We start from the raw sequence: 27,040 nt of genomic DNA on the forward strand, positions 1-27,040 counted from the left end.
GAGAAATAGAGAAACCATTGCTCAATTTCTAAAAAAAAAAATTACAATTTTATACATTTTAACCATAAATGCCCATCTTGAACTAGCTCTTTTCTTCTTCTCTATTTGAATTCCAGCAGTGTAAATGCTACTAAGTGTATTACTGCCCTCCACAGGTCAAAGTTTGAACTAATTGTCATATACACTTGCACTAGAATATTGTATATGACAATTTAGTTCAAACTTTGACCTGTGGGGGGCAGTAATACACTTAGCAGTGTCTACACTGCTGGAATTCTAATAGAGAAGAAGAAGAAGAGAGCTAGTTCAAGATGAGCATTTATGGTTAAAACTTTAATCTTAATTTTTAAGAAAATGAACGATGGTTTCTCTAGATAAGACCCTTATTCCTTGTCTGGGATCATGAATGCTTTGAAGCTGCAATGAAACTGTAATTTTGACCTTCAACCATCTGGAGGCCTTTGAAGTCCACTATATGGAGAAAAATCCTGGAATGTTTTCATCAAAAACCTTAATTTCTTTTCGACTGAAGAAGGACATGAACATCTTGGATGACATGGGGGTGAGTAAATTATCAGTAAATTTTAATTTAAAAGTGAACTAATCCTTTAACTTATGTGTATTTTTCTCTCTTTTTTTGTGCAAGTATAGATTTGTAAGTGTACTTGTTGGCAGTCAGGATGCACTCTGTGGCTCAGTGTGATTTAAGTGAAGATGCAACTCCGCAGACTGTTTCAATTCCAGTTCAGGACCCTGTACCCAGAGACCCCAGTTGTTGGACTTACTACCACAAACCCATCGTCATCTTGATCATTGGAGGGCTTGCATTGAGTTCTGGTTTGGTGGTAATCCTCAGTTCTAGTGGATTATTTGGTAGTAAATTTAGAGAGACAATCTCTGTGAATGATGAAGTGGGCCCATTGTGTCTTTCAATTGGGCTGATGTTTGCTTTGCTCGGTGTGGTCTGGACATTGATCATAAAAGAACATGTGAAACACAAAAGGCAGATGATCTAGAATTAGATAAATAAGAGATCAAAGAGATCACATGGAAAACTTTCATGCTAACATGTATATCTTACCTATCGCTCATGTGTTGTGTTTTGATAATCATTTATCTTCAGGTTTGTGATTCTGATAAAAGCATTGGTTTACTGCTGAACATTAAGGTTTATTCACTTCAGTGTACTTTGAACATCATCTGTACAGGTGTGCGTCATGTTTCACGCAGTGTGTACTTTTAGCACTGTAGTTTTCTGTAGATGCATCTGAATAGATGAGCGGAAGTCTAGTGATATACTTCAATAAAAAGGACGCTAATATATAATTGCGGATATGGAGAAACAGCATCCAGGAGTTGGACGTTGTAAATGTGCGTTTTGGTTTGCTGTTTTTCATGACATTTTTGGACTTTTTGTCCTCCTGGTTGGAGTGTTTTGGGACATCTTTTTCCATGACTTTTTAATTTACACTGGAGCTGTGATAATTTTCCTGAGCCTTATCTGGTGGGTGTTTTGGTACACTGGTAATATTGAAGTGCCTCCTGAAGAGCTGGAGGATGACATTGCTCAGTACAAACGCACCAAAGGAATTTCAGGTGTTATGCGTAAAGTCTCCAGCAGACTCTCCAATGGACTAAGGAATTCCCTCAGGAGAAATGGAAGAATCAACATTCAGGCTGAAGGCTCTCATGCAAACCGCATGGCCAGAGCAGATCAACCTGTTACCATTGCCATGAGCTTCTATCCAACCGAGACGACCAACAACCTAAACAGAAATCCTTTAGTGATATAACATACAGGTAATACCCAATAAAAATTGTTTTAATGAATACAAACTTGTATAATGAAATGGAAACCAGCCATCTTCCATGTTATCATCTATAAGCAAGATCTTTTTTTATTTTAATGATCGTGCAACGTGTGGCTTTGTTAATCATTTATAGCATTCTGGTCTTTAGGAGGACTCCTATTGGCCAGGACAGAGAACCAAATAAGACTTATCTTTTGTACCACACACACAGCAAACTTTGCTCAACATTCAATGTCAGGTTCTGATTTGAATCTCTATTCCCAGAGTGCTCTGCGGGAAGACCCTCCTCTACACAACTGCATCCATGCTGCTTAGAAATGACTTTGGAAATGCTTTATAGATCTTTAAGATCATCAGTGTTTGGCTATATTTTTGTATAATTGTTCATATATAAATATTTTTAAATACTGTTCTTTTAATCCAACTAAACTAAAATATTTTTCTATATGATAACATTATACAATATGATTTCTTTTGTTCACATAGTTGACTATATTAGTTAACATGAACTAAGAATGAACAATACTTCAACAGCATTTGTTTATCAGTCAATGGTAATTTCAACATTAGCTAATACATTTTTAAAATCCAAAATAGTATATACATTGTGAACTAACAAACAATTCAATTTTTACCAACTAACATCAACAAAAATGAATAAACGCTTTAAAAATATTGCTTATTGTTAGTTTGCTAATGCGTGACCTATGAACTGATGAGACCTTTGATAATATTATTATATAATATACTAATCAAATATGCTTTATTGTTATTATTTGCTGGTTGTGTATTTTTGTTATTCTTACTAATATGTTGACGATCTATCCATCTATATATCTATATATAGTCAAACCAAAAATTATTCAGACATTTTTGATATATTTTCACTAATGGGTGCAGGACACTATAGTTAATTTATGTAAGTGAGGATAGCAAAATAAAGTAAACTGTGACACAATATACACAAAAATTCTTCATACAGTGGACTACCAGTAAAATTGATAAAAATTTGGAACCAAAATTTTTTATCTGACCATGTTTTGCTTAAGTGTTATCTGATATAATTAGATTAATTTTTCTGACACAGTTTAACTCAGAGATCTTGTCATATTTTATTACCATTTTTTAAAAACTATAGTGAATAAACTGTAATAATGAATGAAATGTTCAAGGTGTTTGAATAAATTTTGGTTTGACTGTATCTGTGTTTATAATATCAGGAAAACATTTTGTTATGTACACAGACTTCTGCAATTAAAATCATTTTAGAACATTTATTAATCTATTATTGTTTTATTTGAAAAAGAAGAACAAGGTCACAACAATCTTAAAAAATAAAGGCTTTAAAAGGGGGTTTTCCCAGCGATGCCATGGAAAAAACTTTTTTCAGTGAGCAGTTAAAAGCATTTCCCCCCCCCTTTTGTGCATTGAAAAGGTTCCAGTGGTTGAATCTTTAAGATTGTATTAAGATAAAACAAATGGTAGTTGTATAAAAAGCTATTCAACTAAACAAAAGTAGTATGTAAATGACATGTAACGCTTGGCTTAATTGGTGTAGTTTACATTATTAATTTGGTTGATTAGGATATTTCAGTTTTTGTCATGAGAAAATGTGACTAAAATTTAAACTGATCCCAAATGTAAAACACAAAAGTGTAGATAGCTCAGGGACATCCCCTTCTTAAGGCATATTTACATATGGGGCTTGATAAAATGTTGGCTGTTGTGTAGGTTCAGTGACTTCCAACACCTCAGTGGAAGATGCTTCTCTTTATATGGCTGTTTTACATGATTATTTATGCTGAGGGAAAATGTCAAAAGAATTATTATTACGATGGACTTCTTGAGGACTGTCAACATTGTTCCATTAGATGCAACTCCCCGCCAAATATTTGCAATACATTTTGTACCTCAAGTAAGTATTGTTTTATTTCTGATTTAAAACTTTTTCACTTTAGACTAAGAACAAGCACATTACATAATTTATGGAAAAACATAACAGTAACAGCTATAAGTTTGCATATTCCTTGCAGAATCAGTACATTTTTTTCAAATTCTTAAAATTTGTACTGCCCTGAAGAGGCTACATAACATTATTTAATGTTCAATATTTATATATTCAATATATACATATTTTCTACAAGACTCATTAACTCCAAATACACAAATTATCCTTTTGTGTATTAAAAATCAAGGTTATATTATTTTGCAGGTAACACTTTACAATAAGGTTCATTAGTTAACATTAGTTAACTACATCAGTTAACATGAACAAATAATGAACTGTACTTCTACAGCATTTATTAACACATTATTAAAATCAAGAGCTGTATTTGTTAACATTAGTTAATGCACTGTGAACTAACATGAACAAACAATTAACTTATGTATTTTTTAACTTAAAGATTAACAAATACAGTAAAAAATGTATTGCTCATGGTTAGTTCATGTTAGTTAATTCATTAACTAATGTTAACAAATGAACCATTTTGTCCTGTGAAATATATGTATGTAAATATAAATGCGTAAAAAGTATCTGTTGAATAGTGTCATCAGGGCAGTACAAAATAAAATACCAAATGCAATAATCTCCAATTATCATTTAAATATCAAACTCTGAATATTCTGCAAAAGGTATGAAAACTTATGAACAGCACTGTGTCAAAGTCCACAATGTATGTCTTATGATTCAGTCTCTTATTCAGTGCCTCATTGTGTCCTTTTCAGTACCAGAAAATGAAGTTGAAAAGAATCAAAATATACGTTTCATTTTGATCGTGTTTTTTGTGTTCCTGGGAGCTTTCACTGCACTGACCATTATTCTGCGAGTTATACGCAGAAAAACCTGTAAGCCCATCATCATGAGCAAAGGTATATTGCTTAAAGACCTATTGTGTCAATGCAGACAGTTTTGTCCAAATTTTAGCACACTGGGCATGCTTGTATTTGTTTTCATGTTTATGACACTATTACAAATGAAAAAAAGAATACGTAATATAATAATATGTAATATAGATTCTTTTCATTTTTAATGCACTGTAAATTATATATAGCCTATAACTATTCTTATACTAGTATACAGTGTCTTATAATGTGGCAAACAAATCCTTATGAAGTCAATGAAATATCACACAGCGATAGGTCAAGAACAAAAGACATCTGACAGCGAAAGAGGCTCGGATGTCACTGAGCAATCTGAAGATATGGATGAACCTACGACCGATTTGCCAGATGGACTGAATCAGCATCACTACAACTCCAACCTGCCTCTTCCTTCCACTGAGGAAGGCACCACATTGCTGGTTACCACAAAGACAGTACAAGCTTACCAGTGTACATCTGTCATATATGGAGGAGATCACATGGAACTTGTATAACAGCAGCAGACTCTGAAAACACTGCTAGCACATCATCTCACCATTACTCTGTGCAGACTGGATAAAATTCTCATTGTAATTTGAAATGGACTGCTGGATACACTAATAATGAATACAGGACTTGAACACAGGATGGTTTCTGACTGTTAAAAGTGAACATCTCTGTGTTATTTAGGTGTAAGAATAATCTGTGAATGTAAACTATTTTCAACATGCTTTGTCCAAAAGGTCAGAGTTTCCTACACATTTGTATCAATGCAAAGCCAGTACAGATTGATGTTCTTTGTTTAATTAAAAAGTGTTAATTCAATTATAAAGACTTATTATATAAGTAGCCTATATGTAAATAATGCAATAAATGTTTAAAACGACAGTTCACCCATGAAAATGAAATTCTACCATTATTTACTCACCCTTATGTTTTCCCCCCAAACAATGTATGACTTTTTTCTATCTGCCCAATGATAGTCACCATTCACTTTCACTCTGGAAAAAAAAGATGCAATTATGTGAAGGCGACGAAGGTTGTAAGTTCCAAACAATCTTCCTAATCCTTCCATTTCATTTTGTATTTCACAGAGGAAAGAAAATTATAGAGAACGACACGAGGGTGAGTAGGCTAAATGATGACAATTTTCATTTTTGGGTGAACCGTCCCTTTAAATAAGACTTTCAGTCAAAAACACCTTTGAACGACTTCAAAATACATATATATTTGTATTATTTATTAGTAGTTTTGACCCACGTGACAATGTTGCTGTCACGTGACACTAACCCAATGTCATGTGACTGACACGAGCGCTGTACAGTGGTATTAGCGAGCTCCCGTTAGCATAACGATACAAGAGTTTAGCTAGGTAGAATCAGTTCACTCATGTTGAATAGTAAACACTTACGATACTCCATAAAACAACGTCTTCTTAGTTGTGATGCATTAAACGGCTTTAAAGTGCTAGTGTTGTCTGAGCTAGGCCTCGGTTGTATTTTGACGCTTAACTCCTCTGCAAATGAAACTATGGAGAACGACGCAAAATGTAAACAATGTTGTTAATCATCTCTTGGGATTAATCTGAACATTTTAGGGACCGACTCAACTGTGATTCATGTCGCTTGCTAAATCGTTTGATTTGGAATTTCAGAATGAACGGTGAGTTGCAAATATGAGGTGATGGGTTCATGCTGTTAAATAGTTTTTTTTTGTATGCAACATATGTATCTGTTATATAAAAATATTGTTTGTTAGGTAGCCAGAGGTTTCAAAACATTCAGTCAGTGTCATTGCGGTGGGAATTTGTAAATGCTAGAATATGTCATACTTTAAACAAGTAAACGATTGGACCAAAAAGTATCACAGGTAGATAGATATAGATATGTCTACAGTAGCTGCAACTACTCTTTATCTGTTGTTTTTATATATATATATATATATATATATATATATATATATATATATATATATATATATATAAAATAAACACATGCATACATGAGATATATTCAAATTGACAGTGCTTACACCATTATGAAGTGCATGATCTATTTATGTGCAGTGAGCAGTCACATGTTAATCATTGATATTCATTTCATGCACTGATTTTTATGTGTGTTTATGTTGTTAAGTGAGGTTAATTCAACTAGTAATATTTCAGGACACTGTACCTTACAGGCGCACAGCAAAATGACCTGAAAAGACAAAACCTGTTAGAGAGACTTCTTGATGCAGTTAAGCAGGTAAGGTGACATTGACACTGACTGTATGATAACTTGTTTATTTTGAGAACAAAAACACTTCCTCTTTGACAATGCTGGCTTAGAACAATGGGGAAAGAAGTTGTTATAATACAGGCCAAGGGAGAATTGATCCCCTTTTTTTGGATGATGTTTGCTCAGTGTTGGTAACATCATACAAATGTAAAACTATCTGTATTAAAGGAACTGAGAAATCTAATTTTGGTTACACTTTATTTTAATGTGTCCCTATTACAGTGTAATTATACATTTAAGTACTGAGTAATAATAATTAACTACATGTACTTACTATAGGGTTAGGGTAGTCAGTTACATGTAATTATTCCTAATTTATAGTTAATAATATAGTAAATACATATAACAAGGACACATTAAAATAAAGTGTTACCCTTACAATAAGAATATCCTGTAAGTTTCAGAACTGAAAACTTCCTTGTTAGTCCAAAAACAGCTTTTAATGTTATAAAGCCCAGCAAACAACTCGTCCTAGAATGTGCCTATGTAATAGATAGGTGAAAGACCGCCTCTGCAGAAGAAAATCAATGCCTACTTCACCATTGCAACTTTGGCCCCGCCCACTGATGTTAGTGAAATGAGGAAGAGAGAAGAGCACTGGACTAAAAATAACACCTTCCAAAGGATCCGAATGCTAGGAATGTGGATACTTTATTTATTTTTAACAATGTGAATGTCTCAGTTGAGCATTACTTATTATTATGCGGCACATTTCACTGTGGATGCTTTAATAAATCAGTCGTGATTTTCGAGCAGGCTTTGCAAACAGACTTTTACGATATGGACTCGACAGTAATGCGACAACATGTAAGTAACTTTGTTAATTGTAATGCCTAATCTATGACCAGTGACTTCTGATTTGTAATGATTCAAGTACAGTACAGTCAAATATTCTTTGTCTATGTGCCAGTAAATCAAACCAGTGATGACTTAACGGTCAACTTTACATTGTTTCTGTTAGTAGGATGAAAATAGTTTGTTATTTAAACTATGATTACATTATAAATAGAAAGCGATCAAAGAACGCTCCCTTTGCAATTGCTGGAGCTGTCAATCAAACACTGTGTGCTGGAGCTGTCAATCAAACAGCTTGAGTTTATCAGTGACTGAGTTCTAATAATCTGTAATATAATCAATAATCAACGGATCTCTTATATACAGTGTGTTTGCATGGTTAGTTATGAAAGCATTCGTTAGTGTGCAGAAATCGAGTTGCAATGACGAGATCACTGCATTCATCTTTGCCAACACTTTACACGATTAGTTAACCTTGACAGATGTAAGAGTAAAAATGTGCTAAAAGTTTTCGAGAGAGTTAAACATGTAATACTTAACTATTTCATATGCAAAGATATTAGCCAATCATAGCATTGGGCGTTTACACTGAAGACTCACAGCAGACAGGGTAGGAAAATTGCCTTTTATCTCTAAATTATGAATTTTTGATGTGAAAATCATACTATCATTATAAGTGCACCACAGGAAACATTCTAAAACAATAGAACAATGCAGTTCATGACCCCTTTAATATACTGGGCTAGCAAAAAGTATAAAATTTTTGTTTTTTTTTATTGTCAGTATGAACGAAGACTGCGCTGCTACATCATGCCCTATTGAGCCGTCATTTTATTTTGAATGCAGAAAATGGGTTGTTTTTTCTCCCATTCACCAGCTGTTGTATTTAGTGAGTTTAGCAACAATGATCAGATGCTTAAATATTAATATTTATCCAGGTGCTGATGCATGGGCCTTTGAAGAAGATATATATTGCACATAAAAGTTTTGCATTTCCAACTGTTTGAATGATGTTAAGTATTTTGTAATATAATAATGTCAATTAATGTTAAAGACTGAACCTCACTTGCTTTAAACATTATTATCTTCTCAGTGCCAAATTCGCTTTGGTGGCAGGAAGGAGATTGCCTCAGATTCTGATAGCAGGTGAGAAGAATATTCCATCTAATTATGGTCTATTTATGATATATATAACATTATGCAAAGTTCTATTTATTTCACTAATTTTTTGTCCTCCTTTGCTGTTTGTTTTCATAGAGTCATATGCCTGTGTGCCCAGTTTGAAGCAGTACTTCAACACGGCTTGAGGAAGAGTCGCGGTTTAGCCCTCACAGCAGCTGCCATTAAACATGCTGCTGGATTTAGCAGTAAAACTGAAGCAGGTACTGTAACTGATTCCATCAAATTACAGACCTTATTTTTCTGTCATTCAGCCTTTAACCAGCAATATTATTCAATGTATGATTCTCAGAAAGAACATGCTGAAAATAAGTGTTTTTCTAAGCATTTACTCAGTGAACTCTTTTACTTAATGAGTTTGTCTTAGTTGGTACCCCCGAGAGACATTGCCTGAGAGATTTCCCTAGTAACAAAGAACACATGTGGTTCTTTGGGTTGTCCATAGAGGAAACAGATGCTTATGAGTGCGCATACAGGAAAACCAGGTGCTGATACTGTTTATGAAACCAGATGGTTATGCAACAAGCCCTATAAAAATGGCAAAAAAGAGAAACAAGGTTTTTCTGAGGTTAGTCTCTGCACCTGCTGTGGTTTTGAGCGGTTTAAAATTAACAGCAAAACTAAGAGTGATACTATGAATCAATGCTGAGTGAGTACTTTTAGTTTTTGTAGAGTAGAAAGTTAATTGTCATCCAGAAAGTAGTGGGGATTTTGAATGATGTTATAAGATTCTGAGATAATATTATAAATAATGTACTTGATGAACTGTGCTCGAAACTGAACACGCTTGAAAAAATTCACCCTTGAATGAGTTCTTGCATAACCTATTGTGTCAAGTTTTATCTTGAGGATGTTTTTTCCTCCCCTCTATTGTTGCACAATAGTTAATACTATACAGTTAAAGGTAACACTTTAGTATAGGGAACACATATAAACTATTAACTACAACTTTTCCCTCAATAAACTCCTAATTTACTGCTTATTAATACTTAGTAAGGTAGTTAAGTTTAGGTGTTGGGTAGGATTAAGAATGTAGAATAAAGTCATGCAGAATAAGGCACTAATATGTGCTTAATAAGTACTAATAAACAGCCAATATTCTAGTAATAAGCAACTAGTTAAAAGACCCTAAAATAATGTGTTACCAAATTATTAACCCTTGTGCATTCAAAAAAAAAGTTACACTTAGGTTAAAAATGGACAAAAATGTCCATGCCAAAAAACTGTCATAGAAATATGATTTATTAATATTTTTTTCCACTTTCACTGATGTCAATTTTTTAACCAGCATCTGTTCTATCCATAGATACCAAACATTCATTAATTTTAAGAACTTTAACCCTTTAAATGCTGGTTTGTTTACATAATGCCATAGGTGTTTTTTTATGAAAAAAATAAAAATAGTAGTTAATTTTCATAAACTAAATGCTAAGCAGAATTTTTTTTCTTTGCTTATTAGATTCTTGGGTGGGTCAATGAAGAACAACAACATTAATTTTGAGGCATTTATATTTTTTATGTAGTGTCAATTTTTTTAAAAAACTAACACTTAGGTTAAAAATGGACAAAAATGTCCATGCCAAAAAACTGTCATAGAAATATGATGTATTAATATTTTTTTCCACTTTCACTGATGTCAATTTTTTAACCAGCATCTGTTCTATCCATAGATACCAAACATTCATTCATTTTCAGAATTTTAACACTTTACAAATCGGTTTCTTTACATCCTCGGCTTCTAATGCACCTGTGTGCTCAGTGTCAGTGGGCAACACTAGTTTCAGAGCTTCCTCTGCTGAGTAACGTCTCTTCAAACAATGAAATGATCAACCCCTCAAGCACCACATATGTATAGGTTTGGCTGTGAGGACACCTGTGTGAACTCAAACTTTGTATAAAATCTACCAGACTAAAAAATCAGTATTTTCTTGTGGTGAAAACTAAAATAATGTGTTTAGCGGCTTCTGAACGTCTACTTCAAATTCAAGCGTAACTTTTATCTCCGTACAAAAACAATAACAAGTGAAAAAGTGCAATCAAGGGTTAAGATGCGTGTTTGGTCAAAAAGAAGAACCTTAAAGCCTTCTTTGACCTTTTTCATAGTTTTCACATGACCCTATGACCCTGCCAAGGGTGTGACTCATACATGGAGTGGGATTTTTGATTGCCAGTATGATATAATTTCTTTCAAACTAATTACACAAATGAAATTTTCAGTAAACACCTGCAAACTACACTCTGACATCCTTACCAGTATACCCACACAATTATAGCTGCATTATTTTTCAAATTGACTTTATCATAGACTATAATATGCATAAGCAGAAAACTCAAATAAAGCGAGTATTTCTTTTATATGCCAAATTTGAAAATATGGCACAATCTAGTAAAAAATGGTAAAAATGTAAAATTTGAAGCCTTGCCGATAGAATGAATGCCTATTTGCAAATATTGTATCATTTTATAGTCAAATGGCCCTGGGTTAAAAAATTGCAGTTTTAATGGGTTTCAATGTGGACATTTTTGTCCTTAAGGTCCTAAGTGTGAGTATTTTTTGTACAGAGGGTAAAATTGATGTTTTGAAGGAAATGAGGGTAAAATATTAAAATTCCAATAAAAATAAACACCTGAGCCAAAATTCATGTAGATGGCATTAACAAAGGCACACTTATAACAAAAAACAAAACTGAAATGGACAAAAATGTCCATAAGGATGCACAAGGGTTAAATTTAAAATTTAATAAGATAAAATAATACTTTTATTCAGGAAGGATGCATTAAATTGATCCAAAGTGTCAGTAAAACATTTATAATGTTACAAAAACATTTTAGTTTCAAATAAATGCTGTTTATTTTCTGTTTTCAACGTTGTTAATAATAATGTTTCTTGAGCCCCAAATCAGCATATTAGAACGATTTTTAGTAGTAGTAACGTTTTCATCATAGAAATAAATTACATTTTAAAATATGTATAAAAAAGATATTTTAAATTGTAATCATATTTCACAATATTTCTGTTTTACTGTATTTTTGATTAACTAGATACAGCCTTGGTGATTATATATATAAAAAAACCCACCTTCTTTTAAAAATATAAAATAGAAAAGAAATCTCACAGAGCCCAAACATATATAAATAATATGACTATGGCAAAACAAAAGCATGAATATAGTCTGTTGCCATGCAAACCCCGAGATAACCCCCTAGAGGAATCAAGGCCCACCCCCATAGTCTCACAAAATCCTGTGGGAAACACTTATTTAGCTATTATTAATAAAGTTTTTGCAAGTTATTTACATCATTATTTTGCAAGTGAAATGAACACATCAGAACCCTCAACCTTTTGGTTTCTTTAACCACTAGGCTGCACCACCCTCTATCCTGCCCTACGTAAATGTCAAACGAGTATGACCACCTGAGCCCTGAGTGACCCCATTTGAAAAATGGTTACATACAGACAGCTGAACTATTTCACTAGCAAAATGTTCTTTTGGTCTAAACTGAGGCATTTATGGGTTGAAACCAGCAACGGATAGAAAAATCCAAAATTTCCAAAGAAATATGAATAGAGAAAAAAAAAAAAAATCTTTTCTCTCAACCATGGTGATTTTAAGAATAAGTATCGCTGAACTTTTCTCTACCTCCTAAATTCTGGTTTACAAAATGACCTCATTATGTAACTTCTGTGAAATTATCTATCTCTCTTCTCTATTATGTGGAACTGAGAACATGGCTGTGGCAGTTCAAACAGACTCTCTTGTGTGTTGCAGAGCTGACGTTCTGGTTTTATGTGAAGGAGCACCTCAACCGTCATGAGTTGCAGCGCTTCTACTCTCTGCGGAATATCACATCTGAGATGGGCCGGGGTCGGGCATGGCTTCGTTGTGCCCTGAATGAACATTCGCTAGAGCGTTATCTGCACATGCTGCTTGCAGATAATGCCCGCCTTAGGTACAGACCCACCCATGATTCTCGGTTGTGAATGTTTTCCTTCCTGTTTTCATTGTTTTTCACTACATATCAGTAAAGCCCCGTTTACACCGCCAGTGACGCAGATCCAACTTATTTAAATGGAAAACTGACTAGTGATGGGAAGTTTGGATCATTTTACTGACTTAGATCTTTCAAATCTCGTTCAGCAAAATGAACAAATCTTTTTTCAAATCATTTTGTTCATTTCTTTAATTTCTGCAGAATATAATTAAAATGCTACAGGTTAATAGGCAAATTCTCCAACACATCTACTTAACAAATGTTGATCACATTTCGGATAAGAAAAAACTATAATGCAGCCAAAGCCAGATTATGGGAAATGGAAATAATTAATTCATTGCTTGGCTGGGGTTTCAGGCTATGCAGTCTGTTAGTTTACCTCTCCTCCTGATCCTAATCATTCAAAATGATTAATTCAATTTTTCAGTTCAATTCACATTTATTTGTATAGCGCTTTTCACAATACATATCTTTTCAAAGCAGCTTTACAGAGAATGCATGTCAAAATTACAATATTAGAAGAATGCAGTTAGCAAATAATGTAATAATTTGTGCAATTAATTTACAAATACTGTTGGCATTTAATTTTAAGGTAGAAGCAATGAGCTCCTAGAAAAATGAAATACAAAATACGATCTAGGAAACAAAAATGATTAGTTCACCTCCTGAGTCTTTTGGGTCCAAGTCGTTTGTTCATCACGTGACAGCCAACTCTTTATTACCACATTCAATGTTATGGAAATGAACCATCATGACAGAAATTCACATATGTATAAATTGTAAGAAATTTGAGACCAGAAGCGCATCATGTAACTGTAAGAGTAAAAAACTATGCGCTTGTTTGTAAGTAAAGTTGGAAATTTATTATGTCATTTCTGTATCCAATACGGCTGTCGCGTGACAAGAGAACAAACGACTCAGACTTGAAGATTCGGGAGGTGAACTAATCATTTCTGCTTCTGGTACAGACTGCAAAGTCTTAGCCTATGGGGCTGTCACGGGATGAATGAACGACTTGGACCTGAAGACTCAGAAGGTGAACTAATCATTTCTGTTTCCTGTACAGAACCTATAGTATGTTGCACATGTCGGTCTTAGTACACGACGTAACTACAGAAGAGTCAAGTTTTAAATAGGAAAAATATCAAAACTCTTTGGTTATTTTTGAGCGAGATGCTAATGGTCTAATCAGATTCAATGAACTATGCTAAGCTATGCTAAAAGTGGTACCGCCAGAGCCGGAGATCGGCTGAATGGATTTGAAAACGGTAAAACTCAACTGTTTAACTCTAGGGGAGTTGGAAAATGAGTCTATTTTCAAAAAAAGTGGAGTGTTCCTTTAAGGCTTCCAGCTTGTGTGAAGGATAGTTCACCCAAAAATGAAAATTCTGTCATTAATTACGCACCCTCATGTCATTCCAAACCCGTAAGACTTTCGTTCATCTTTGGAACACAAATGAAGATATTTTTAATTAAATCTGAGAGATTTCTGTCCCTGCATAGACCGGTTCAAAAAGTTCATAAATATATCATACAACTTGAATTGAGCGGTTTAGTCCAAATTTTCTGAAGAGACTCAATCACTTTATATGATGAACAGATTGAATTTAGGCTTTTATTTACAAATAAACATTCATCAACTCACACATCAGTTGCGGTGAACGGAAACTCAAGCATGTTCGGTTGACGTGCAAGAACCAAAGACGTTTGTCTTCGCGTGTCAAACGGGTTCGGTTGAGCTTCTGTTTATGTTCACTGATCAGTGTTTATATGTTAATAAAAGCCTTAATTCAGACAGCCTTTTGAAGTGTCAAAGTGGTAATTGCGTAGCTGTAAACAGAGGGACAGAAAGCTCTCAGATTTCATCAAAATGATCTTCATTTGTGTTCCAAAGATGAAAGAAAGTCTTACGGGTTTGGAACGATATGAGGGTGAGTAATTAATGACAGAAATTTCATTTTTTGGTGAACTAACCCTTTAATAATGGTGATATTTCTCCCTCATATACAGTGCCTTCTATGAAGACTGGGCTTTTGTCCTAGATGAGGAGAGAGCCAGTATGCTGCCCACTATGGCTGCAGGTGATATTAAAATAAGATATTTGTTATTTGCTTCTGGTCGATAGCATAAAGTTATAAAGTATAGCTGGGCATCCTTCCTTGTGTCAATTCAGTTTATGTGTCAACAGGGCTCAATTCCATCCTGTTTGCCATCAACATTGACAACACGGACCTAAATGGCCAGGCCCATGGGGGGTTGTCTGTCTCCCACCTGCTTAAAGAGTCCACGCAGGGCATGAGCAGTTTGTGGAAAGAGTCTACTCAAGGTGTCAGCACGCTTCTGCGGGAAATCGGTACTGCCACTGCAGTGGTTCCTGGTTTCATCCCTCGCTCAGATGCTCCATCAGACCCACTGCCTGTCTTGCCCCGCAGCACTTCTGCAGGTGCTTGAGTCACATACTAAAGCAGAATTCCACATGCACTGTCAAAATAAAAAGTGCAAGAATTGTACTTTTAGGGGTTCGATAGCTCGCCACTGGGGTTGTAACCTTAAAAGTACAGCTTTGTACCTTATCTACCCTCAAGGTGTATTTGTACCAGAGAGTAATATGTACCCTTAAGGCCACTATATATTCACTGTGAAGTTCTTTTCTGTTTTTCGCTTAGGGGTAAAATGAAGTTTGAAATACTTTTTCAGTGGTGCACTGTTGGCGAATATCCCAATGCCGCCCACACTACTGAGAGCGGAGTTTAGATGAATATGTAAATATGTGCTGCAAGCTTTTCTATCAAAAACAAAACAAACACAGAATTTAAGAAAGTATCCAAATATTGATGTGGATATGTTTGCACAAGCTGCAGTTTAGCACTCCACATCATTACACATTTATTTTTATAGCAATTTTAACAGTAGATTGCTTTAAAGCAAACAGCTTTACAGTATTAATTTCTTTTATAAAGCAGCTTTCCACTGTGTTCATATTTTTACTTGCGTCTGACCTCGACAGACTGAAAGCGAAAGGAATGAAAATGTTGCCCCAAAACACACCTACCTATCATGTAATCACTATGAACCAATGAAACCAGGTGTTTACCAGCCGGAGCAAAGCTGTTTCAAACTCTCAAAACAAACTCCAAGTGAACTTTGTTTTGGCCTGATTTTCTTCAGAATTACATCAAACCAGTTCTTTAAATTCGAAATTGGGTGTACCTTTTAAAGGGATAGTTCACCCAAAAATGAAAATTCTGTCATCATTTACTCACCCTCAAGTAGTTCCAAGCCTGTATGTATTTCTTTGTTCTGCTGAACATAAAGGAAGATATTTGGAAGAATTTTTACTGACATTCTTCCAAATATCTTATTGTTCAGCAGAACAAAGAAATGCATACAGGTTTGGAACTACTTGAGGGTGAATTTTTGTGTCGTTTTTGGGTAAACTTTAAGGTACAGCTATGACTAGCTTTTCAGTGTAAATAAGGTACAGTAAAGATGTCCCTTTATGGGTACTACCCCACTGACATTCTGTTGTATCCTTAAAGATACAGTTTGTGCACTTTTTTTCATGAATGTTTTATTTCCTGTTCTTTATTTCCTATTCTGCTACTAATAAATATAATTGTTATATTCCATTGATGATTGAGATTCAGTTTCCATTGTTGAGTCACCCTCATATCATTGAATTAATTGCATTTTAGATTCCGGTTTAAGAAAAGAGCGTAGACGTAAAAAGAAGATCACAAACATCATCTCTTTTGACGATGACATGGGTGCGGAAGATGAGGACGAGGCTGGCGTGGACGTTGTGAGGAGTCTCAGGAAGAGTACGGTGGGTCACGTGAGTTCTGAGGAGGCTCTGGATCCTCCGGACTCTACCTCACCCGTTCACAACGGCCTGACTGAGCCTGGGATTGTGAGCTGGGCTGAAACACCTCCACAGAATGGAGTGCTGCCTGATACCAAGAGCATTGACAATGAGGAGGAGGAAGAGGATGACAGTTATGGAAAGAGTAGGCAGGAGCCCCCAGAAGAGGATCATGGGAATGGGGAGCGGTGAGTTTACTTAAAGGCTGTTCCTGAAATTGCACCCTATACCCTTAAATAGTGCACTATTTGAGGGGACAGTCATTTGTAGTGGTGCCTGAAACCATAGTGGACATTTTTGAGTGTACTCATTCAGTCCCATAATACACCGCAGTGTATAACTGAAGTACACTTAATGGCCAGAGAATACCCATAATGCACTGTGAGGGTCGTGCCGAATAAATTCCTGTCTCTCGCCAGAACATGGCGCCCGCAGCTGAATTATTCACCCCTCCATTTTCCAAACCGCTGGTCCAATGTGAGTACAGCGTAATATTATACAGGTATAAATTCCTTTTTAATTATTAAATAGTTTAATTAAGGTTTGTACATGTTTGTACATGCATTTTGTTCATGACAAAATTTAAGATAAATCTTTTCATAACTACTAGAGCTGCCAGTTGCTAAATTTCAAATGATGATTAAACGGCAAGCACAAAAAAGCAGCAGTACTTTCGGCACACACTTATTGTCCGAATTCACGCACTCGTTTTCATTCACACCTTCAAGTGGACTATATAAGTGGAGTAATGTAGGGAATAGTGAATGGGGGTATGGGGGGGGGGATTTCGAACACCGCTAAAGTCTTGCTTTAAGTGTTACATTAGGACGTAGTTGGGACATCAGGATGTAGTGGGACTTGAATTGAATTCACTTTAATTAAAAATAGCTGTATTAACTGGTATAATAACACTTTATTTTAATGTGTCCTTGTTATACATGTCACATGTACTCTACCATTCAAAAGTTTGGGGTCAGTAGTTTTTTTACTTTTTTTTTTTTAAAGAAATTAATATTGAATTATGAATCAAAAGTTACAGACATTTATAATGTTAGTAAAGACATTTATATGTTACAAAGAAATTCTATTTAAAATAAATTCTGTTTTTTTTTATTTTTTTTTTTTACTTTCTATTCATTGAAGAATCCTGAATAAAAATGTATCATGGTTTTCACAAAAATATTAAAGGGTTAGTTCACCCAAAAATGAAAATTATGTAATTTATTACTCTCTCTCATGTCGTTCCACACCCATAAGACCTTTGTTCATCTTCGGAAAACAAATTAAGGCTCAGTGAGGCCTCCATTACCAGCAAGATAATTAACACTTTCAGATGTACCCAGAAAGGTACTAAAAACATATTTAAAACATCTCATGTGACTACAGTGGTTCAATCTTAATATTATAAAGCAACGAGAATACTCTTTGTGTGCCAAAAAAACAAAATAATGTTTTTTTTTAACAATATCTAGTGATGGACAATTTCAAAACACCGCTTCGCAGCTTGAAGCCACGTGAACTATTGAATTTTTGAAACACTTATGACATAACGAAGCCTCGTATACTGAAATCACGTGACTTAGGCACTCCGAACCACTGATTCGAAACAAAAGATTCGTAAAGCTTCGAAGCAGTGTTTTGAAATCGGCCATCACTAGATATTGTTGAAAAGTCGTTGTTTATTTTTTTGTGCCGCACAAAAAATATTCTTGTCGCTTCATAACATTAAGGTTGAACCACTGTAGTCACATGAACTGTTTTAAATATGTTTTTAGTACCTTTTTGGATATCTAAAAGTGTGAATTATCTTTCTGGCAATAGATGCCTCACTGAGCCATCGGATTTTATCAGAAATATCTTAATTTGTGTTCTGAAGGTGAACAAAGGTCTTACGGGTGTAGAATGACATGTGGGTGAGCAATTAATGACATCATTTTCATGTTTGAGTCAGCTAACCCTAAGCTGCACAACTGTTTTGACACAACCATCAATATTGATAATAATAAATGTTAAAATTTCACAATATGTAGCAAAACATTTTCAAAAAAATGTTTTGCTACATTTTTATCAAATAAATGCAGCTTTGGGTAAGCTTAAGAGACCTCAAAAATATAATTTTTTTTATACTTACTGACCACAAAAGGTAGTTTATTTACTATAGTAGTAAGTTATGCAAGCAGCTAACACTAAACCCTAACACTATAGTAATTATATGTTGTTAATTAATATTTAGTACTTACTTGTGGAATTACATTGTAACAAAGACACAATAAAATAAGGTGTGACCATCACATTCTACTCTGCATAGGATGGTTGTGGGGAGTTTATCCAGTGTTTCTACATGGAGTCCAAGGCAAGTCATCACAGACAATGACAACTCGCACATTCTCATACCTCTGGCCTCCAGCGAGCCCTACACACACCAAGGTCAGACCCACAGCCTGTCAGACACTGTGCTTACTCAGGGACATCTTGCTATATTTTCATGTTCTAGTTCACATAGATGTGGCAGGTATTTTTATGTCTTCTGATTGTTCAAACGTATGAGTTTAACTTAAATGTAGCACTATTTAATTGAGTGTGTAATGTATGACTATGGTCCTGGCATGGAGAAAATGTGCTATTTTTTGTGCTTTCAGCTGGTAGTTCAGTTGAGAATGTTGAATTTCATGGACAGAAGGAGAGCTCAAGCCCACCAACTGACAGTGAAAAACGAAGCCAACTCCAATTCAGGTGTCTGATACAAAAGAACTCTTTTTTTTTTTTTTTGGTGTAAGATTTCAATTAGTACAATTTTTTCTTTGAAGACTGATGCTTATTGTCTGTGTTAACCTTTGCTGTCTCAGCATGGAGCCCGACTCACCGGCACAGATTGCTCCCGTGACCGGTGTTCTGCCGACCCCTGGCCTTCCTGAGTCCATGACCATTGGTGAGTCAACTCAAGATAAACCCTATCATTGTCCGGAGATCTCTTTCTTTTGTTTTTAGTTTGTTTTATTTTATTTTTGAAGGTTACAACTTAGAGTTTTTTTTAAATGAACTGTTCCTTTAACTATAGTTTTTGCATATTTGAGCTTCATCTAAAGCATGTAGGCCTTTGAGGATTTGTGCTGTGGACAGATGGCATCATTGAGGTAATTTGCATTGACTACAGTTCTGTTGTCTAGTGGTTTGGCGCAGATGTGAGACCGATTTAATCATTGTTTAAATACTGGCCATATGACTTTGCCTTTGAAAACACGACTTTGAAACTGTAAATTATTATGGTAATCTAACACTTTATCGTCTTTGTGCTGTTTAGACGTGCTACACTTGTAGGCACAGACACTATTCTGGACTTTGATGGGATTTCTATTCTTTTGATTCATCCCATGCATACTTCCTCTTTCCAGATGAGGGCACTGTTGGTTCAGTGTGAAACACTCTCATGTTGTTCCGCTTTCTCTCTCTCTGTCTTTTGTCTGGACAAAACACAACTTTGAGATGGGGCTGGAGGTGACTGATCCAGTTATACTTCAGCTTTCAAAAATAAAAACGAGAAAAGATGAAAGCCAGAAAATATTCCATGCAAGAGTGCCAGAATCTGCTTGTGCTTTCAGACCCTGAGTAAAATTCAATTTCAGATCAAACATGGCTTTCTCAGTATGCCTTAATAACCCATTAACTGCTATTTGATTATGGATACAACGAACGTTACCTTCAAGGCTTGAAAATGCTGTTTTCTCCTTAGTTTTTTTTTTATGAGCTATATGATAGATAGCTTTTTGACCTTGATCATCATATTTATGTGCCATTTTACTTATTTAGTGCTAAAGAAGGGGGTTTTGGTTAACATCTTAGTTTGCTTATATGCAGTAACAAATATAAGACATTCTTAAAGGGATACTCCACTTAAAAATGAAAATTCGGTTGTCATTTACTCACGTCCATGTCATTACAAACCTGTATGGTTTTCTTATGTGAAGAACAAAAGACAATATTTTGAGAAATCTGTTTTTTTATACATTCAATGGAAGTCGATGGTTACCAAAACTGTATGGTTACCACCATTCTTCAAAATATCATTTTTCATGTTCTACAGAAGAAAGAAAGTCATACAGGTTTGGTTTGGAATGACATGAGGGTGAGTAAATGATGACAGCATTCAATTTTTGGGGGTAAATTGTAACTTTAAGTTGAAACATGTTTGACGACATTGGCAACATTATCATAATTGATGGCAATATCCGTTTGTCCAACCAATGGAAGACGAGGGTACTGCTTGCGAAAACCTTTTTGTATTTTGCATTCGCCGATGTTAATGGCGCAGAAATTAGAAAAAGGAAAAAAAAGTGACATACATTGTGAATGTGAAAAATTAATTGCGATATACAGTCTTTGATCTAATCACAAGTGTTCATTCAAGACTCATTACCGTTTCCACCTGGTGCTAACATGCGTTTCAGATGTGTCTTACGTGAACAGTTGTGATGAATGCTATTGAATGAACAAACCCATGTTACTTCGCTTACGAGTGACCGGGAAAGGAAGTGAATGAAAAGGGTAAGAAGTGCAGCTCGACTGTAATCTGTGCATTTTGATATAAGACAGTAAAGTTTTAATTGCTTGTTTTGGTACACTTTCTCACATGTCTTGGAATGATCCCATGTTAGGTCTAAAATTATCAAGTTTTTGATACTGTTTCTCCTCTATCCGTATATTATGTGATTACTATGTGCTAGTCCATTGCTAATGACATGGAGCAGCTAAATCTTGAAACTCCGGAGAATCTGAGTTTTCGTTTAAAAAAAAAAACACCAAACAGAGGAGAGTCTGCTGGTAAAAAGGAAGTGCGACAGAGCTTGTAATCAAATGAAAATCAACATTGGTTTGACTTTTCAGAGACAACAAGGACTTGAAATTTCGGATTTGAAATGTTGTCAAAGTTAAACAGAGATGAACAGATAAATTATCATATGTAGCTCTCTAACAGAGTTCATTATAAAGCATAATATGTTGTGAAGGGTCATATTCATCTGCACAGTCACTCAGAGACTAAGCACAACCAAAACAATGTTCTACCGCAAAATGCATGCAGTTTTATTTTTTTAACAATTAGAGGGCCAAAAGTTGCATAGTGTACCTTTTTAACTTTTTTGGCTTTGTTTAAAGTATCATGAGAGTATTGTGTTGTGAGATCAGTATAGTGTATCGAACCAATTTGTTACATAAGTGTATCAAAGCTTCAGGTTCAATCCCAAGTAGAGGTGACCCCATTGTGCTTTTTGAACAGACTGTTAATCTCAGGTTACTCCAGAGGGAATCTCCATGCAGATAATACACCTTAAATAGCCTTTGATGAAAAGCCTATGTGCTAAATGTGAACTAATGCCAGGTGTCTCAGACTTCTGTCTGTGAACCTTGCTTTCTGGAAGCAAGTCAAAGCTTTGCCTCCTATACTTGCTTCTGCCTGCTTCCTCTCAGGATTACAAACATACTTGGACCGCCTCACCCTGGTGTGTTTCTCCTCCTCCAGATGAGGGGCTATGGGAGAGGGAGCGGGCTCATCCGCAAGAATTCTCCTCCAGATCCCTCTCCAACACACATACACTCTTCTGTGGTCCAGTGTAGCATAACTGTTACAAGCACGTAGTGCACTGCACATTTAAAATCCTTTGTGTGGGTGAAAACAGCCTTACAAACAGTTTGTTTGATTTGTTCTGTTAAATATAGTTCTGCTATGTATAGAATTCTTGTACTGTAATTTATGTGAAACAGTCCAATAAGCACATAGGACAAGGCAGCCAATTCAAACAGTCCTTATAAGAAAACTTATTTACCCAACTCTCTGGAATACTCAATTCTGATTTATCAGTCTTGGCATTGAGTGGAAGGGCTAGGTGATACATTGAATATTACCTTGAACATTATGCTGACGTTATTGAGTATTGTGAACATTGTGATAATGTTAAAAGTTTAGCTTATATAGACAGTAACCCAATTTCACTCCCCTTGAAAAGCAGCTGATAGGTTGCTGCTTCACAGGGGTGCACTTTCGTTCCTCCCTAAAAGTCAAAACTTAACGTTCAAGTCAGTTAGATCAGTTATTGTCATAAAATGCAGTCTACTGCTGCTAAATTGCAGGACATGCTTAATAATAAAGAGTTATTAAAACTGCATTAAGCTGCGAAAGAGATACTGTTCCCCAAGCGGCTTTCTGTGTATGCTCTCCAAGACGGAGTGGAACATGGAGAAGCAAAGTGAACTTTGTGCTTTGGGTCAAATACACAGAGAAATATATCAAAATGCCTGGCTTGTATTTTCTTAAACATAGTCGGTTATGTCTTAAGTGAAAATAAACAGTTTGGAAATAAGTTGCATGTGTAACAGTATTTTGGATCCATGCATTATGTCTTAAAGTGACAGCAGCCTAATTTTCCTGCTGCCGTCTGTCATTAATATTTATCAAATGACAAAAGACAAAGAGAAAATCACTCACTGCTCTTTAGTAGATTTAGTAGGATTAATTATTACAGTGAAATCTTTGGATTTTACCCCAGTGGATCTATTTGAAGCCTTCTTTTTATCATGTAGTATTAATTATTTTGGTGATTGGTATCGGTGATTTGGTATTGGTGATTGGTATCGGTGATCCTATCAGCCAATGCCGCTTTCAGTGATCAGTAATCGGTATATAACAATTTGAAGGAAGTTTTATTTTTAAGGCTGCTAACTACATGCTGAAATGTTTTGTGAGTGACAAATGTATTTAAATGCAGTACTGAAAGTGAAAACCATAGCAATGGAAAAGACAAAAAAAAAAAAAAAAAAAAAAATTCTTTGTTCTTCATTTTATTACTAACTTTTCACTTGACCTAACAATTATTTGAAGGGTACATGCTGTTTTTGTTAAATGTTTATCTGCTTCTTATTAGCATTAATTATTAAATAATTCAATTTTAGATTTTTTATTTTCAAATTTTTAAATTGTTCCAATAGTTTTTGCTATGGTAAATTAGTACCAAGAACTGTGAAATTTTACTTTCATTGGTACCGACTACTGATATTTTGGTATTGTAACAACACGTGATCCAAGTTGAGCTTAATGCTAATGTTCAACGATAAAGAAGCTGAGGATGCCATCTCCTCATTTAATTATGTTTGTGGCTCCAGTGGGAAATTAAACTGTATCATTTCATTATGAGGCGGGGTCCCTTATTCACCCCTTGAGATATTTTGTAACAGTTTTTATTATTAATTTACATACTACTTTAATTTTGAGTACTTTTGTATGATACTATTATTTTGGAGTTGGTTCAGGTTTTATTACTGAAATGATTTGTTTTTGGGTTTGTTTGTTCCTTAAGGGTCGTTATATTTTGTTGAGAGGTGCAATTTCTAAATTTTAAGAGTTGCTTTTTGCCTCAGGATTTTTTTTTTTTTTTCATTTACTATTTCATTTGGGACAATATTTTGCATGCCTACCTCTGTATGTGGTTTTTTTTTTTTTTTATGTGTAAAAATCTAATTCCCATACCCAACTACTGGTGCCTTGAGTGTATCACTTGGCCAGCTTCATTACAGAAAACACACAGAAAAATGACTCCTTAAAACAAATTTAGTCCTTTTCTTGTAACCATTTTCTGGAAATAGTTTTTGAAAGGGACATTGCACACAAGTTTACTGAAGCAGTTTCTGATTACGCCTATGGCTGCCAAATGGATCTCTGGTGGTCTGATAAGCTTTTTCTCTTAGAGAGACAGTAATTTAGCTATATTGCTGTTCAAAGATACCAATGTTGTTGATTCTAAAAAAAAAAAAAAAAAATAAAAATAACAAAGACATCTTTGACTTTCTTTTGCTGAGAGTACTTTAAGCTTGTTAAATGTGGATCAGGCTAGCCAGGTTTATATAGATGACTCTGTCCAAGCCTGCGGTTCCTCTGAGATTCATTAAATGATAATGGACTGATAGGAGTGTTCAGACTTTGTCTTTTGGAGCCGTCTTGTAGGGGTTATCTAGGTTACCCAGTGCCAGGTTATCCAGCTTTGAGAGTGCAACGACAACAAAGGCTCTCTCTCTCTCTCTCTCTCTCTCTCTCTGTCCCCTTCACTCACCATGAAAGTCTGGATTTAGACTATACCGAGTGCTTCGAAAGTGTTTTGAAGTGCTGTAATAATGCTTCCCAGTCAGAGCTTTATGTTTCACTTGGATTATTCACAGACTAATGTGTTTTGAGACAAAATGTGCAGAGGCTCCCCTTATGGCTGTGTTATAAATGCCTTACCCTTTCACGTCACCTTCATTTTAAAGAAATTAATGTCAGGCTGGTATTTTAAGCCTCACATAGTTCTCTTTATTAGTTCTGTGGTGCTATACAAATGAAAATGTCAGTGGTATAAAACAGTAACTCTTATTGAAAGAATGAAGACAGGTGTGGGACATTAAATCCCACTGAGATATTGAGTCTTATTGTTCAGAAGTCGTGTTTTTTTTCTCAGTTGGCTGAGGACAAAAGCCATTGTTCATTTTGAGTAGGTTTTGATACCTTTATAACATTGTTTTTTTCCCCCCACAGCTGAATTGCGGCAAGCCATTGTGGCCATGATGAACAGGAAAGATGAACTCACTGAGCAGAACACGTAAGAATTTCTTTACCATCTTCACTGATTGTACCTTTTGCTCATTCATGGATTTATATGGAACCTATTCATTTGGGTGGGAATGGTTTTAACAATTTTCAGAAATTTGTTCTGCTTGTTTATTAATCTTAGGTAATGTTAATTTCTACAGTTACAATCTATATATTAATATATGTAATTTATGTAATGTGTATTGTAAAGTATTCAAATACAATACTGTTCAAATGGGGTCAATACATTTAAAAAAAAAAGAAATTTAAATTTTTTAAGCAAGGAATGATTGAATTGTTCAAAAAATGACTGAAATCTTTTGTCATTATACATTTCTTTACTATTTAAGAAACTGATAATGATAATAAGAAGAAATGTTTCTTGAGCACCATATCAGCATATTAGAATAATTTCTGAAAGATCATGTGACAACATTATTGACCTAAAATATTTGAATTGTTGTGTATATAGGTGTTTTTTTTAATTAGATTCATCCATTATTTGTTACAGTATTGCAAAAATTGCTAACTGCATATAAATAAAAAAAATAACTTCTATTATAAACTATATATATTATTGAGATTTAAGTGTCTCCTTTCACTGACCCTTTGTTAAAAAAATGTACTTGAGTTTCACTGAGTATCAGGCCTTATTTTGTACCCCATTTGTGCCATGATGTGCACAGTCAATAATGTGCAGCTGGGTAATTATCCTGTGCACTGGTAGTCATTAAAGACTGCTAAGAAAAAGTGGGTCAGATGTGTGTGTGTCTTAATGATGTTAAACTCTTTGGCACAGGTCTCTGCGCAGTCTCCTGGATGGAGAGATGGAGCACTCTGCTGGGCTCAGGCAGGAGGTGGACAGCTTGAAGAAGAGACTGGCTGAGCTAGAGGAGAGACATGCGGCCAAAGTCCAAGCTCTCATGAGGTAATTTCACTTGAGACTAAGTCTCACATAGGCAGACTATCAGCCTAAAGCCTAATCTACCTTTTAATCTTGCCAAACACCACCTACTTAGACAGAAAGCGGATATCTGACCTACATGTGAAACACTGTAGTTTCTTTTTTCCCCTTTAGTTTAGGTTTTTAAGTTCTTTACAGACTTGAGCTTTGAGGTTGCCAAACAACAGTATTTGTGGACATAAGTAACGTTATCTAGATTTCTGTATGTTCAATTGCTGAATTCTCAGAGATGTACAATGATTCTGAAGATAGGTCCACCAATTAGAGAAGTTTTGAGTGAAAAAATGGAACCGCGGCATGCCAAGTTTTTGTGTGTTGTGGAGACTAGTTAGAGGTTAACATTAGCTGGCATTAATTAACATGAAATGTTGTAGTGTTAGAGCATAAAGGTTGGCTGTGTTTTCAGAAAATACATTAAAATGATTAAAAACCCCTAGCTGATTCTAAAAGACTACCATTTAAAAGTTTGGGTTTTTTGAAAGAGGTTTCTCAAGCTCACCGAGTTTGCATTTATTTAATCAAATATACAGTAAAAACAGTAATATTATGAAATGTTAATACAATTTAAGACAACTGTTTTCTATTAATACATTTGAAAGTGTTATTTATTCCTGTGATGGTAAAGCTGAATATAGGGAATGCACTTACGTCACTTTCTTCCCGGAGTACGCCCCCTCAGCTGGA

General features: G+C 35.0%; 1 protein-coding gene across 12 annotated transcripts in view; it reads left to right on the forward strand.

The window, feature by feature from the left end:
- The first annotated feature begins 3,567 nt into the window (after nucleotides 1-3,567).
- The window catches only part of snx29 (sorting nexin 29), a 212,957-nt gene continuing 189,484 nt past the window's right edge, over nucleotides 3,568-27,040 (forward strand). For 10 of the 12 annotated variants that reach the window (XR_010892595.1, XR_010892593.1, XR_010892594.1 and 7 more), the window contains exons 1-13: nucleotides 3,568-3,726; nucleotides 6,855-6,919; nucleotides 8,841-8,893; nucleotides 9,005-9,129; nucleotides 12,697-12,877; nucleotides 14,930-15,000; nucleotides 15,108-15,362; nucleotides 16,615-16,969; nucleotides 19,090-19,208; nucleotides 19,421-19,514; nucleotides 19,628-19,710; nucleotides 25,339-25,402; nucleotides 26,192-26,320. Coding sequence is in view for 9 of the 12 variants with exons in the window: in XM_067368585.1 (XP_067224686.1) it covers nucleotides 3,573-3,726; nucleotides 6,855-6,919; nucleotides 8,841-8,893; nucleotides 9,005-9,129; nucleotides 12,697-12,877; nucleotides 14,930-15,000; nucleotides 15,108-15,362; nucleotides 16,615-16,969; nucleotides 19,090-19,208; nucleotides 19,421-19,514; nucleotides 19,628-19,710; nucleotides 25,339-25,402; nucleotides 26,192-26,320 (1,748 nt within the window). In the remaining 3 variants the exon portion in view is untranslated. Of the gene's footprint in view, nucleotides 3,727-5,815; nucleotides 6,336-6,837; nucleotides 6,920-8,840; nucleotides 8,894-9,004; nucleotides 9,130-12,696; nucleotides 12,878-14,929; nucleotides 15,001-15,107; nucleotides 15,363-16,614; nucleotides 16,970-19,089; nucleotides 19,209-19,420; nucleotides 19,515-19,627; nucleotides 19,711-25,338; nucleotides 25,403-26,191; nucleotides 26,321-27,040 lie in introns of those variants that run through there. The other 2 variants (XM_067368581.1, XM_067368586.1) reach the window with 2 other exon arrangements.

This window comes from Chanodichthys erythropterus, chromosome 19 (assembly GCF_024489055.1).
Source record: "Chanodichthys erythropterus isolate Z2021 chromosome 19, ASM2448905v1, whole genome shotgun sequence".
NCBI classification, from domain to species: Eukaryota; Metazoa; Chordata; class Actinopteri; order Cypriniformes; family Xenocyprididae; genus Chanodichthys; species Chanodichthys erythropterus.